At 41.7% G+C, this 16,504-nt stretch overlaps 1 protein-coding gene across 2 annotated transcripts in view; it reads right to left on the reverse strand.

Annotated features, from left to right (window-relative positions):
- The window catches only part of MICAL2 (microtubule associated monooxygenase, calponin and LIM domain containing 2), a 1,053,240-nt gene that overhangs the window by 370,472 nt on the left and 666,264 nt on the right, over window positions 1-16,504 (reverse strand). For both annotated transcript variants that reach the window (XM_078680924.1, XM_078680923.1), the window contains 2 exons: window positions 11,358-11,544; window positions 8,555-8,727 (listed from right to left, as the gene is read on the reverse strand). In XM_078680924.1, coding sequence (XP_078537050.1) covers window positions 8,555-8,727; window positions 11,358-11,544 — 360 coding nt within the window. The remainder of the gene's footprint in view (window positions 1-8,554; window positions 8,728-11,357; window positions 11,545-16,504) is intronic.

Here is a 16,504-nt window from a genome sequence, read left to right on the forward strand (position 1 = left end):
CATGCCAAGGACTCTGACGTACAAGAAGGAGACTGGGTGATAGTGCGAGGTGATCGACGAGCCAAGGCCGATAGTCGATATCTCGACACTCCCATGCAAGTCATCAAGAGGAAAGGAACCATGGTCACAGCCAAAGCTGACCACAAGCAAATAACGAGAAACATCTCACACTTCAAAATATGTAACCGACGCAGCCAACACGAAACCACGTTGAATCAACCCTCAGGTGACTCCTCCAACCAGAGCGACAGCAGTGACCAGAGCCACCACAGTCCCATGCGAATGGTGGAAATCACAAATCACCACAGTCCAGCACCAAGACACAAGGAACGTCCGCAACGTCTAATAAGAAAACCTCGACGTCTGGTCGAAGAGATATAGAGGAAGTGAGACTTTGCAAAACAGGGGAGATGTCATATCGTCCCGCCTGACCCTGTCCTGGACAGGACAGGCAAGCAGGAAACAGGAAGAGGAAGAAGCTTCACAGGAAGCTAGTAGTCTGTAAGCCAGTGTGAGGCTGGCAGGGAATAAAGGAAGAAGCAACGAGCTTACCTCTGTGTCGGTGTGGGTTATTGCCATGAGCGCTGCGACACACACTAATGCATGAGTGAGAGATTTCAGATTCCCCAGGGAAGACACAGTTGATAGTGCTTGTTTCTGGCCATGGTGCTGATTGGAGAATGCAAGTTGAGCTTCTTGTCTAGGATGACTCCCAGGACGTTGGGACAGTCAACGATGGTGGGTTTACTGTCGAGTATGTTGAGTTTGTCCATCCAGGATTATAATGGAAGTGCTAATTTTGTATTGGAGACAAGGAGGAATTCAGTTTTGGAAGGGTTACATTTTAAGTGATGAGAAGACATCTAGTCTTGAGCAGAGTTTACGGTGATGGACAGGTGCGAGATGTCATTTTGTGCAGAGACTTTTAGATATAATGGTGTGTCATTGGCATGTTGATGATAAAACATTCCTGTTTTCTTAAGGAGGAATCCAGGTGACTTGATGTACAGATTGAATAGGGTCAGGGCAAGGAAAGACCCTTGGGAGACCCCTTGTCCAACCACCATCGGAGAGTGGAGAGGAGAATTTGTTTCAAAGCTCTCTGCCTAATGCATAAGGCACTCCAAGGAACCTGCCCCCTCTATTTTCAGAAGCTATTTACATGGTATACTCCTAGCAGAACGTTGAGATCTAGCATGGAGCGTAAGGTTCAGAGTCCGAGATTCAAGCGATTAAAATGGGGCGGGAGGACTCTAACATTCCAGGGGGGAAAGTTATGGAATTCCCTCCCTCTGGCCCTCCACTCCCAACACAGCCTGCAGTTGTTCAGAAAGCAGCTGAAGACCTGGCTGTTTCTGCCGACTGAGCTCTAGCGTCTGGCGACCCATTTTCTGGGTCCTTGCCCCTTTTACTTCTTGTTCTGCTCAGCGCTAAGACACCCTCAGGTATTGCGCGCTTTACAAAATTAGTTAACTCATTCATTCATTGAGAGACAATCATCAGTTTTTATCCTCTGTAATCTGCCCATGAGGAATGATTAAAAGCGTGTGGTGGTTGGCCCTGTTGAAGACTGATGATAGGTCGAGAAGAGGCAGGAGTTTCTAAGTTTATATACAGACGCTCTAGAACAGTAAGATAAGCTCTAACCCAGAGCATAGAAAAAGGAGGAATAAAGGGTAGGGTAGGCTTAGTTTGAACTTGCATTCTGACTAACTTGCAGTACATTTTCAGATAGATATATAGAACTAAACCTTAACAACAGGAATCTGGTGACTGAAGTTCTCATTGAGTTAATTAATCCTTTGATTAGGCCAGCCTAGGAGATATGGCAGATGACTAAACAAGTTTTAGTGAGGATGTAACAGATGAGCAAGCAAACATTCATACGAGAAGGTACTGTTCCCCCGATAGGATCACCAGTTTGTTTGCAATGCTCCTGATGAAGCCAAGTAAAATTTAGCTTTAAAAATAAATATATCTAATTTGAAAGTCACCCATGTAGCTTGAAGGTGAAGCTTTATTTGTGTTCCTGTGCATCAATAATGCATTAACGTGTAGGGCTGAAAGGGTAATTTGGCCTCAAAAGGATGCTACTTGTGACCAACAGTTCACAACAGGGGCTGTAGTATATACAGAGCACATGTGGTGCAACTGGTATGTGCTTCCATTTTCTGCAGTTCCAGAGCAATATAGTATTACAGAAGAAGCTCCATTTGTAATACTAATAGTGCCACTGCACATCTAGCACGAGTGCTATCTTAAGTGGTCACTCCCTCATTTGAATGAGACAATGCCATGCAAATGACAGAAACACTTTGCCCTGCTCTATTATAGACACAGTCACAGAGACAGAAGCTTTCAGAAGGCATGCTGGCTGTGCACCACAAAGAGGTGGAGCACAATCAATGCACCACTGAGGGAGAGCTCTACAATGAGGAAAAATAGGGCTCCATGAAGCCTTCAGGCATTCTCCCTGCACCTATCCACAGAGGGACCTCTGTCCCCACATTGAAGTGCCTTTCAGTAATATGCTGCCTCCAAAGCGGATCAAGTTCTCAGTTGTCCTGGGGGCAGCACATTATCCATAATAGGGAACACTGTGCCTGTTTGTGCAGCACACTTTGTTAAAGGTGAGATGCAAACAGTGATCCCTCAGTATGAACATTGCCCCAGATGTCAGCGGAGTACGGCGCAGGCTTAATTATTATGTTGGCAGACATATTCTCTTTCTAATTTAGCAAATCTTTTTCAAAGTATTGAGATGAAAATATGAGACCTTTCTTACACACGTTTTCAACATGTCAGAGCTTCAATCACAAACACACTCATTTTAAACTCCGTATAAACACCTTCAAGGCCCTACATAACTTAGGCTCCACCTACCTAAACAGCTGCATCTCCTTCCACCAACAACTTAGACATCTCCACTCTACAGGACTCCGACTCATACATCGCACCCACACACAGAAGCAAATCAAGAGGATGGGCGTTCTCTTACATCATTCCTAAAGCGCGGAACGGCCTCCCACTCCACAACAGAGCCTCTTCCTCACTTATTGAATTCCGAAGCTGAAGTCCTGTTTTTTTCAATTAACCAACCTATCATAGGCAGGGCTGGGCACACACACTTGCTCAGCGCCAGGATACCCTTGCGGGTGATAGTGCGTTTGCAAATATACATGACGACCCAACAAGGCATGGTATGCTGGTACTCTGCAAGAACATCACATGCCTTTAAAAGCCCATTGTGGTGGGGACTCAGCTCAACAGTCCACCCCGAGGCCCCAGAAAGAAATATGTACTATTGGCAAAGTGTCACAGCAACACCAGAGCAAATCTCCTTAGTGTTCATTTATTCTTCCATAAAGCAAATTCATATGTCATTCTATATGTCACCATTCAGAGTAAACATAGTTGAAAAGCTGCAGGACCACTGCCAACATACAGGCATCATCATAAAATATAGATAGTCCACAATCACGAAGTATATGTAGAAAAGAGAAATTGTTTGCAGTATTATTGATGCTAATGATGATCTTAATGGTGATTTGATGTGGCAAATCACCAGAGACATCATTGTTGATACCATTCTGATGTCATCAGTGCACACTGGCATCAAATGTGGCTGCAGTTTCACTGGCTAGCAATACAAATGCTCCTTTACCTTATTTGTGGTTGGATTCCTGCAGTGTCAGTTTCAATTACAGAAGTCCCTGCACCGTAAACATTACCACTAAGTGAATATCATGTATCTACCCTATATGTTTTTAGAAATAAATTTATAGATCTCCTCTGTTAAAATAAGATCAAGGAGTGATAATATTATTATGAGCTGGGGGTAGGCAATAAGCAATTCCAGATTTCTTAGCAACAAATAACAAATTGTTCGTAAATATAGTTATTCGTTCTTATTAAACTAGGGATACACCAAAAGCCCATTTCTACAATAACCACTTGGATTTAATAGATGTTGACTTATCCTTGGTCATTAAAATCACGCTCATGGAGGGAACTCAGGGTGCATATTATAGCTATGTTACTCCTATTTGTAATACTCTTTTTATTATCCTCATTTACAATGGGCTTTGCCCTGGTGGTGTTGGTCACACCCTGTAGCAGTATTGTATTTGTGAAAATGTGACAATACTGCACTGCACTGAATGTTGTGTTGTGTTGTGTTGGTTCAACAGGGTCATGTGATTTTCCTGCACACCATAAACAGCCCAGACTTTTAGATGATGAAACTGTGCAAATATATCACGTATTCCTAATGCTTTACCCTTAATATCCGCTTCACCTTTATATCACAACGTGCACTGACATATTTTATAATTAAATATGGATGTTGTTTTTTATCAATCTAAAGAAAGTACTCTTTAACCTCATTCGGCCTGGTAAGGTTCAGGACTCTTGTAGGCCTAGAATTCATTTTTTCAGAGTATCACATTTGCACATTTCCTGCATCTCATGACAAATTGCATCCTTGATTTTAGTGTTGTCAACCAGAAGCGTGATTTTAAGAAATGTATTAAATTAGTGGTGAGTTCATGTATTTTTTCTTGATTTCAAGGATGTCTCGCTTTGTCTCTTTGAGAAGATCTTGCCACTTGCTCAATAGATACGTTTTGCCGAAGTAACACATTTCTGTCATATGTTTCTGCTCCATAGACTTGTATTGAGAGAAAAGGATGCATTTTAGAATGACACGCTCCAAAGGGCCTTTTGAGGCGAGAGCTCTGGTCAGTTGAAATGATTCGTGTCTCCTGGTTATTGGCTGTGCTGTTTGCTAGTTTTGCTTCAAATGCATGTTAGACTTTTGGGCCTTCCGCCATATCATGTTAAATGTTAACAAAACAAATTGTACCAGAATAAATCTGGTGACCAACTCTGTGTTAGTGGTCAACATTTTTCATTTTCCAATGGGAATTTTTTACAAGTTTCAGACACTAGACCCTGGCTTAAAAACATATTCCTCCTGTCCTCTTACATCATTTTTCCAACTAGCACTGCTGGCAGCCTCACAGACCAAATGCTGATATTCAACACCTTTCAAGGGTTTTTGCTAAAGAGGTCGGCTCTGGTATGCAAACTGAATCCATGGTTTCCAAACTTAGAATGCTTGCAGTTTTCGTAATGAATTACAATGTCACCAACATCACAGAACCAATCAACAGCCCCAGTGGAGTCTTAAAAGTGCTGCAAATGCGAGTGTCCCTATTTTGAAAGACTCACTGTGATGTAGGATGTAAATAGACGTTGCAGGTTAGCCAACCACCCCAGCACATCCAGCCTGTTGGCATGGGGGATCTTTAAAGGCAGGGCACCATACAAGCTATGGCTGGAGTCTGCTAACTGGAAGATGCTTATAGGAAAAACAAAAGAAGAGGCTAGTTTGCATATACACGTCACACGCCAAGGTTCCAGACTACTCACTGCTTAGTAAAAAAATAAAGCCTACCTGGTGTCCCAAAGGGGAACCTGGGCCAAATACTTTATGCAGTGGAGACAACTGCCGCTCATTAGTCGGAAAAAGAGGTGCATCAACCGTAGGTGGCCTGGTCTCTCTGAGAACCAGTGTTAGCACCTCTATTGTCTTTTGATGATTTCCAATTCAATTGCATGAATTGTGATTTTATTTACGTAACATACTATGTTTTGTTTTATTTACAATAGGTTGCTATTGATTTCTATGTGTATTAATTATAATCAAAACTAATGATTGTTGGGTTATTGCTTACAAAATTCTAGGTAGAAATACATACAAGGGAATCATTGTTTGTATATTAGGGGCTATTCGTCGAAGCCCTGGATATGTCTTTAAAAATTCATTTACACTTCAAATTCTCTTAGATTCGGTTTATTAAGCTTAAGAGTACTTGCATTAACAGCCCCTTAAGTAGTCTGCCTCCTCTCTCTCCGTCTCCTTCTCTCCCAACATCCCACATTCCATCATGACATCTCAATGTTCCACTCTTGTGACAGTCTAAACCTTCCACAGTACAGTGGCTACCTACAACTCAGAACAGAACTGACACAGCAGCAGATGGCAAGCAAACACAAGGACACAAAAGTACACAGTCCTGCCATAATTAAAGCTAATGGTGGAGAACATTTAAACAAATGTTAAGTGGCATATGTGAAGAGTTAGCTTCAAACCAAACGTTGCATTTCATAGTTCTTTTACACACAGCCGGTCTGAAGGACACAGTTGGGCATCATATCAATTGTTGTACCAAAATAAATATTACATTATATAAAGAAAAAAAGAAGTCGTCGTGATTAGGATTATTACTATTTATGTTGATATTACTAACAGGAGAAGCTACTCTGCCGCAATCCTTTTCACTAATATGTAGGAAGCTGCAAGATATGTGCACATCCTCACAAGGAAAGGGCAGATGGGCGGCATTGAAAAGTTAAAAGCAGCAACGCATTAAATGATGTTAAGCATTGAGCACTAACTCACTGACTCGATGAACTTGCCGACTTTGCACAGCCACAGGAACTGATGCCTCAACGCCTATGCAACCGACTTCCCCTGTCCTGGATTTGACGTGTCACCTCCTCGCAGTCATGACGCCTCGTCTCCCCATGGCAGCCAGGGAGCCGGCCTCGACCTTGGCACCGTCGCCTCATCTCCACGACACGGCGCATTGTCATAAACGTAGTTTCCATGTTTGTTTGGGGGGTCCGTGTGACTCCGTACCTGATGCCGCGCTTCTCATTGTCAGCGCCGTACTTTGGAGTTATTGCTGTCATGACACCTCAATGGGCCAGGTGGAGCTATTTGTTTTCTACAAACTTTGTTTTTGCAATAACTGTTCTAAAGTCATATCTTATTACCTGTATGTTAGATTTTTGCTGTTTTGGTCTTGGTGAGTTTAGATAAAGATACTTTCTTTTTTCTAAACTGATGTAGTGTCCATTTGTGGTGTTATCACTGTCTTACTGTATGTTTGGAGTACAAATACTTTACACATTGCCTTTGGGATAAGCCGGTCTGCTCGTGCCAAGCTACCAAGGAGGTGAGCAGGGGTTATCTGAAATGTGTATCCCCTTTACCCTGACTAGAAGTAAAGGTTTCTATTTGGACAAAGGTGCATACCTTTCCCAACTAGAGACACCCCATTTCAAACAATGAGGGTATAGATAACCTCTTTCATCAGCAAAACAGCAAATTACCCAGGGACTACGATTCCGAAAATCTTTGCCAACTAGTGTGGACTGAAAATGCACTTAAAGAGCTTGGTCAGCTCCTTCCAGATGATTGAAGGGAAACAATGAAAAAAGAGATAAAAGAAATAATACAGTGTGAAACCAAATGACAGCTACTGTCAACAATGCAGACAGATCCCTAAAAGTAAGTACTCTAGATATGAGGAAGAAAAGATAGCTATTAAGAGGCCAATGCAAAGATGGTCATTCAAAAATTAGAAAAGGTAAGGATACAGTAAATTGTGACTGGATAAGTTTGAAAGGCACAAAATGTAATAAATAATTATTTCAAGTCTACACAAGTGCATACTTTTATAAATCACTGAGGAGTTTTGTAACCTATGAAGCATCTGACTAACTTACAATGTCCTTAAAATGTACTTGATGGATTACATTATTCGACACAACTCAAACAGTACTAGTAGCATGCAGTTTTTCAAGCAGTACCAAGATGCACTAGAATTAGGTGAAAACTGCAGTTTTTAAAAATATTTCTTTTGAAAATTACAGCAGTGAAGAAGTTAATATACACCCTGATTATTTTCACTCATTTTCTTTACCTCCTATTATCAGCAAGAACTATCTAGTGACTATTTATAATTGTAGCTGTATTTAAAGTAACCAGATAGTTCTGACATGACAGCTGTCAGATTTGTAGTGCTTTAATTTGAGCCAGTGGTTGCCGGCGCGGGCTACCTTCACTCATTTTTTTGAGGCAGGTACTTATTTTTCCTCATCAGACACTGACCACGAACAAGAAAGGGAAAAACACACAAACAAGAAACTAGGCATAAGAAAAAGACGTAAAAACTGTCACCAAGGGAGAAAGCAGGAACCTGCATGAGCGAGATAAAGGGGAGGAAACGGTCTAGCAGTTGATTAGGAAGGCCTGAGGTGGATTACGGATTATGCAGCCTTAGTTTTCGGCCCGCTGACATTTAGCAGCCCTGGGCGGATTTCTGAGCAGTGCTTAAGGCACCCGGCCCTCACTATTTTACAAATGAAGCAACGCTGATTAGTTTATATTTAGGTAGTTATGATGTTATAGGAAACCGGGTTTCTTAATAGAGATAATACATGAATTACTGGCATTACAGTAAGCATGTTTTTAAAACTGCCTTCAATCGTTATGAACTCTGATGCAAAATGAATAAGCTTCATAAGAAAATGAATACTGATGATTGTTAAAAGCAGAGAGGCACTTCCAAATTCTGTGGAGTTTAAGCTTTAGGGAAATCAAGTTAAGGATTGGCAGGCAGGACTAGGATGCATTGGTAAGAAAGAAATGGTGTTCAACTAATCTCCAACAATAACAAATCTACAGACAAGCATTACTTACCATCAATAGCTCTGGACGCCATATTGCCATCCTCCTGTGATTTTTTACCATGGTCTATAGAAAAATACCTTCTTCTGGGACTTCTGGTTAACTTTGCTTCAGGGAGATTTTCCCAGTATTCATTAATTTCAGAATTTGAAATATACCCACACACGTCTGATTCCATTTCTGAACTACAAAAGAAAATACAAGAAATTAATATAATTTACATGGGACACATATTGAATTATTTTAATAGATGCTCATGCTTGATGCTAGAGTGCACTAAAATGATCAATTATCAGATTTATCTGTGGTATTTATTATATAATTTCCATTTATCTTGATACATATGGCATATGAGAAAATGCGGTGAGAAAATGTCCCTTTTTGCACAGTCGCCCCCATTTTATGTGCCATTGCTGGTTTTTAGACACAGCACATTGGGGCTCTACTGTCCATTGCCCAACTATGTGCTCTGGCCCCCTAAATGTTGAAATTAGTTAACACCAAATGGGCATGCTTAGCTTTCCTAAATCCATGATATATGGTGTCCAAAAAACACCCATGGAATGAAAAGTTAAATGCCACCTATGTAATACAGTACCACTGTTCAATCCACGACCGTGAGGAACCAAACACCGCCTACTGCTGTAGCCTGGCTGCTGTGGTTTCAAACCTGAGCCTGACTAGTAAAAATAAACCCTTTTCAACATTAAAAAAAGCTTTCCTTTAAAATATGAAACAGTAATCTCCATGTAGGCATTGCAGCCTGCAAGGTAGGGTGGAAGGTATTATTAAGTGTGACATGTAGAATTTTAATGTTAACATGTCTTACAATGACTAGCACCCAAACGCTATTTTCAATGTAGCAAGGCTGACTGGCTGGCCCATAAAGAAACACTGGGAAGCAATAAATATGCTACTTCTAGATTGGAACCAGCTATAAATATGATTAAACCACTATTTTTAACATTTATTAAAAGCCCAACTCAAAGGTGAAGTAAGATTTGTAATAAATATTGAGGAAAAGTTATTTTTAGAAACTTTCTTTTCCCTGCCTGAAGCTCCTGGAGTCAAAATTGAATTTGCTCTCTAGCAGTAGCCCTGTGAATGCTTAGCCCAAACAAGGTGTGAAAACTGCCCCCAAAGCAGACACAGTGGGCTATGTATGTTAATCTGTTTTTGTACCCCTGGCAAGAAGACCAGTGTGACTGTGTCCATGAACATAATTTATGTAAACCGTATCTCTAAGGTCAAAAGAAATTGTCATATGACACATGAACAGGCCCCTTTCTTTGTCCTGCAGTAAGGCAGGCACCAAAACCAGTGGGGTGAGAGAAACCCCCGGAACAGATTTGGATTGACCACAGAAGGGCTACTCATTAACCTGACTAAACAGCTAGAGGGCACACAGGCTTTGTCCAAGGAGAGAAGTGTTTCTTCATATTGGATTTAATGAGAGAGTGACAATGTGGGATTATTTGCATTAGGGCAAACATGAATTGCTGCAACAGTGGGTATGGTTCCTAATGGGAACTTTTGACCAATAGCTAAGTAAGCACCAAGAATTATCTCCACCCACTAATAGCACCAGGCATTAAAGTGGCATCCCCAGGAAGCTTCATCAGAACTATTAGGTAACAGTGGAAGAACAGAGAAGGGCCAAACTGTGACAGGGTTACAAAAAGCTTGTATCCAAAGCATGTGGATCAACATTGGCCACCACAGAGTTGGCAGGAAATTTCCCTTATAATTCCACTCCTGAGGTCTCTGTATCAGTGGTGGGTCACTTATTTACCATCTTCCCCAGACATACACAAGTTGAGCAATCAAGCCAGGATGGGGAGCAGCATGGCTTGGTAAATAGATCAAGGGCAGGATACATCTACCATGAGCCCTGAACTGACACAAGCAGTAAGTTGCCCTTCTAAAATGAATAGTGGTTCACCATCAAGTTGTAAACTTTGTGGTAGGCTCCACACCCAGATATGGAAATGAGAGGGCCATGGGCACGGTGTAGAAGTCAGGCCATGCAGGGCTTTTGATAGAGGGTGCCAGTAATAGCTCAGCCTATGCCCACTTGTAAATTGAGCACATATACAATCTTTCAGACACATTGTCTTGATGTTCAGGGGATCGTATGCTCATTAATAAATCTACCATACACCAGCTACCTACAGCATCTTTTTTGCACCTTCAAAATGGTTGCCAAGCTACATGATGAGATGTGCCTTTCTTCATCACTGTGTATTGGGAAACAAAGCAGTCATTTTGAAAGTATATAAAACTATATTTTTGATACTTTCAAGATGGCCACTGCATTTCATTGTGCAATACAACGATGCAAGGCAAATTGAAGCATGCAGCAGCCATCTTAAAAATATAGAAAGCAATACATTCTTAACTTTTAGCAAGGCCAATGGGGCTTTGATAAAGCCAATTAATGTTCATGCTCAGCATTGGCAAAAAACGACTGGCTTTGCCAGTGATTGTTTTAGATTGTATCACAAGAGGCCATGCAATGCATTTCATTAGCTGGTGCACATGGGGAATAGTGTATACATGAATCCTTTTTTTGCAAAGCAGTACATGAAATATACCCGTGTATGGGTTAACGGCACAGCTGTTCATTTCCCAACATTCAAAAGCACAGCCAATCAACAAAAAGTCTATTATTTGCTATACAGCATCTTAAACAGGCCTACTTATTGCTAGCAAGTTGACTGTGACACATAGTTTTCACTTTTTTATTAAGTGGTCTTTTTTAATTACAATGCAATACTATCTGGGTCCCTACTGTGTATAATATTAGCAGCAGTACCTGCTCCCGTCAGTAGTCACCATGACCCGAACTGCCAACAGGTTGTGATCTGTCATTTCTTCCTCAGGAATAATTTTGACAGACGCCCACTCTGAAGACGCCGACGAACCCCTGCTCTCATGGCGCTGAGATACATTTCTGAACTTTTTGGGCGAGGTTGCCTCATCCAGCGACTGGACAAATATGCCTAAAAAAGAAAGAAAAGAAAATGTACTTTATAGCATATAATGTCTCAGCCGCACTTTGCATTTCAGAGAGGGTGCTATTAAGAGTTTGGAGATACAAGACTTCTGCCAAAAATGGGAGAGGATCCAACCCCCTTCTTTAGAGTGTACAGCCACGAAACCTTATAAATGCTGCAGATGACCCACATCAACCTAACTGCACATATCCTCAGATCACCTCTGGGAGTATGAATGTGCCCTGTCACAGGGGTACAGAGTTATAGGTACAAGTAACCCCCCTAATATAAAATGAGATCGTACTCTAATAGTAATGTATGTATCGTGTTTGGAAGGTTTTGGTTACATATATCTAATTTATTGTGATTTTAATAATTCAGGAGGATATTGATTATCAACAAAAGGAGCTGTGTTTTCCTCCAGGAAATGACCATGTGTTGCATTTTTATAATTGTTTTATACTATGTGTTTTTATAAAGTTTTATAAAATGTAAAGTGTACACTTTTATGGTTGTAACAAACCAAATAAAGTTGTAATGACTGACACAGGGGTATTTGCCTATTCAATTAACATCATTGCAACAATCATCAGGTGACAAAGATGCGGATGTTCTCTGTGGATTTCTATCTTATATACTCGCGCAACCCATTCACTGGAATCATCCATCCCTGATGACGAGTGGGGGCCGGCACAGGTAAGAGTGTTGGGGCAAGGGAGGTGAAGGGGGGAGTCGGCAGACGACGTGTTCGTTAAAATTAAATTAAAAAAAATTAAAAACCACTTTCCTTGTACTTGCGTCATCGCCGAGTCAGCGAGCGGAAGGTGAGTGCTCTATTTATTTTTGTATTTCATTTGAACTAGCCTGTTGTCTGTTGACTTTCCCCCTCCACTCTGCCCCCCTCCCCGCCCTTACCTGTGCCGGCCACTTCTGCTACGGACTTCCCTTTTGCTATTCAAAACGACGTTCAAGTAGTGTACGCTTTCAGTCCCTTATTGTGTTTAATGTATGTGTATAGTGAATCCGTATTTCATTTATTTACCAAACATTCAAAATAAAAGAATACTGCTACTGTATAAGTATGTCACCCGCACAACCAACTTGTGCCAAACTTTGGGGCACTCTGAATGGTTCATAAACTTTGGTGAAGATGGTTAAATGGGGCACACTTTTGTAGGGGCGGTTACAAACGCGAGTAGGCATGCCAAAAACATGCACTTTCAGAAAGAAGAAAGCTGAAATCATTGAACAGAACATCAACATATAGACAAAGCTTACATAGAGTTTTTTGTTGGGATGTGAAATTCTGACGAGCAGTTTGGGAGAAATTTCTCAAGCTGAAAGCCTTTGAGCAGTCTCCAGATAATTGATCAGCTTATTTGCGAATTGCAGAAACACTGGCTCAGCACTATATTAAAATGCCATATTGAAAGATTCTTGCCTCTTTCCGGTCCCAGTACAGATGTTTTCCACACACCATACCATACATAGGCTCCCAGGATCGGCACTAGCGGCGCTATTCACAATACATAATGTACACGTGTAGACGACGTACTATTACTTGGCGGTAACGTTACACTTTATTGCTATTCACCCTTAGTGGTATATATGGAACATAACCACATGCTGTGCGCGGTTTGTACAGTAAACATACTAAACAAGGTACTCCTATAGCGTGGCATGTGCCATTGCCTCAATCATACATACAATGCATGGCTGTAAGCCACACGCATGCATAAAATACGGTCTACAGAGAGGGCTGCAAGTAATTATTGCTATTTCTGAGCAGCAGGCATGATGCCGAGGCTCATAATCATAAAGTTACAATGATCCAGAAAGTGTCCAAGCAATAGCCACATTATGACATTGTGCAGGTAAGGTGGGAATTAGAAAAGATGTAATAATCACCAGCAGAAGAATGCACACCAATGGTATGCACTCAAGGTTTTTAGTCTGTAGTGGACAACCCTCATTCTATAAACTGCATCAAGCTTGAGAAAGACCCTCGATGTCGAAACCTTATAGTTAGTAGGGAGAAGGGCCCTAAAATAATTCAGTCTGAAATCTGGTCTGACAGGTGACCTCTTACTTCTGGGCGCCCAATACATGACCCTCTTGGAGACAGAATGGGCTGCAGTCAATCCACTGCAAACCACCAAGTAGAATGCAAATCACATTCCATGAGCTCTTCAGCCCACTTGTGTTCTTGTTGACCTCCGCTCGCAGATCACAGCATTATTAAGGAAACATTCTGCAGACCCCAATGGCCCATCTAACAGTAGGCTTATTTCAATCCTCTGCATTGAAGCAATATTTTTAACTGAAGTAAACAAGGCAACCAAAAGAATATGTACTAACTTTTACATTACTACAGGATCAAGACCATGGCTTTAGACCTGGGGGCAGAATGAGAATGAAAGTGGCCAATAGGTGAAAGAGGATCTCCTCTGTGTCTTCCATGAAGGAAGTCTGGTAGAACAAATCCTCTGTGGTTCTTTTGGTAGCAAGGATGCTTCAAGACATTGAGCCCCTTCCTTCTGGATCAGATTTAACAGGTAGCGCCTTATAAGTTATGCAATCCTTCCACACCAAAACCAGCTCATAAGTACTGGATCAAATAAATCATTCCCAGAAAAAGTAATATGCAGATTCCACATTGCTCCACACTATTAGATCATTTTCGTGTGAACCCTGGCTCAAATTATTGAGGACCAGCAATTTTGGGGTGATGACACTCAAATATAAATCTGCGTGACTGGCTGTTCTGGGGATTTAGACAGTCAAGAAACATCTGTGGTAAATAAATAAATAATACCCTATTTTTGACTAGACATATATCATAACAGATAGCTCAATAAATAAGAGTCAAGATTCGAGGTAGTAGGAGTTTTGCAGGTTTAATACAGCATAAGGACAGGAACAGGACAACCTGCATAGGAATAGGATGACAGGGCCCAGCAGCTGCTGGGGCTGGGTCTGGGATGAGCGCGCTAACTTTTAATAACAATACACGAGCATATATACATAGCGCGAACACATAACATTACATTGCAGTAGGCGTAGCAGTGGGTGGAACAGAAGGCGTGACGCGTAGCAGTCGCGAAAGATAAGAGTAAAAGTAGGTGTAACTGGGCGTATACATAGACATGTGGTGCAGACGTAACAGGATATGTCATGAATGGGGCGGAAACATAGGAGGGGGCTACCTAAGGAGCCGGGACCTCTAACCTGGTGGTGCGCGCAAACTGGCAATGACGTATTACGAGGAGAAGCTGGGGGCTATGAACTCTGTGCTAGGAGCAGAGACTAAAGTCTGGAGGGTCGGAGCGACATGTACCTAAACTCTATCTAGTATCTAATGTTTAGGGAACATGTTGATATAAACTAGAAGTCATGAGGGGAGAAGCTAATTGACTCTAAGACTAGAGCATACATTTATTCTACATGTAGTGCGTGATGAAGAATATTAAATGACCATTAAGTACAGTATTTCTCTTAACATGGAGCCGAATAGGCTAGACAATGACGGAAACTATTGATGCAGTTCAGTAGCTTAGGAATGCAGAGAAGGAAGACTAAACTGATAGCTGGAATCATAACATAGTCTTGGCAGACTCAGAGGCAGAGCCAAGCTGCACCGGGCACTGCGAGGCAGGAAGTAAGTGAAGGGTCGAGGATACAGGTGGGGGCTGGATCACTCCTCAGCGAGGCTCAGGAGGCAGGAGCTGAATCTGATGTCCGGGCCCTGTTGAGGCCTGGAAACGGGGACTTTATAATGAAATAACGTGCACACTGAGAAGCGTGGCAACATTACTTTACATAGGCCTGATATTCGTAGTATTCACGAGGACTGGAAACTAGCATACTAGAGGTGGACACAACTGTAATTGCGTCATTAATCGGACATGGGGAATAACATATGCATATTGGTCATGCACACATAACATATGATGGATGACACGTAGGGACACAGAACATGACAAAATTTACTTTTCCACATTCCCTCCTTGTCACTACGTTTCCATCAGGAAACATCAATATTCATGATACCATCTATCATTTCATACAGTACCATTTGTTCATCTCGAATTGTCTTGGAACGAGATTTAGAACGGGGCTTGGGACTAGGAATACAAGAGGTAGCACACATGCCACAAATCGCAGGGCCACATTGTATACAGAGGCAGCAGCTGAATATGATCGCTACTGCGATACCTAGAAAGGACAGGACTTTCCATCCCCATGCGGAAATTATATTCCAGAACCAACCGGACCATGTCCAGGTGCCTGGATTCTGGTGTAACAGATGGGCAATTTTATGAAGTCTGGTTATAGCTGAATAAACAGACGGCGCGTTATTTGGAATGAAAATGCAACAACTGGATCCGAGGACTCTACAGGCCCCGCCCCTATCGGCCAGTATGACGTCAAGGACGAGACGATTCTGGAGCACGACAATTCTCATAAAGGATTGCTCTTCGGTTAAGTTACCTAGAGCGGAGGCAGTCTCATCTACTACTGCTTCAAGGGTTCTTGTTAACCTACGGATTAGCTTACTGTTTACAACTGTACCTAAATAAGGGAAAACACCTTTATCAATATCAATGAATTGCTCTGCAGCAGTTTCAGTATAATCGACAATCGGGAGGTTTCTCTTGTGTCTAGTATGTACTAGGAAGGAATTCCTATGGTAGTCAGGTGGGGCTAGGAAAACAGGTGGCAGTAGGAAGGCAATGTAACAGGTTCCCTCCCAATCGAGGGGCAGACGAACATATGCAGTTTGACCACAAACAAAATAAGAATGACGTGAAGCTTTGAAAATAGATTTCCCACTGTCACTATACTGGATAATAGTAGTACAATCACTATGTCCTACGTGTACAGAACCCTTATTTCGGACACATAATTCGCCTTTGACTGGTAGTACTGAAATAGCAGGTGAGTCTGGAGTAGTATCAGACTGAAC

Source organism: Lissotriton helveticus, chromosome 3_1, assembly GCF_964261635.1.
Source record: "Lissotriton helveticus chromosome 3_1, aLisHel1.1, whole genome shotgun sequence".
In the NCBI taxonomy this organism is placed as follows: Eukaryota; Metazoa; Chordata; class Amphibia; order Caudata; family Salamandridae; genus Lissotriton; species Lissotriton helveticus.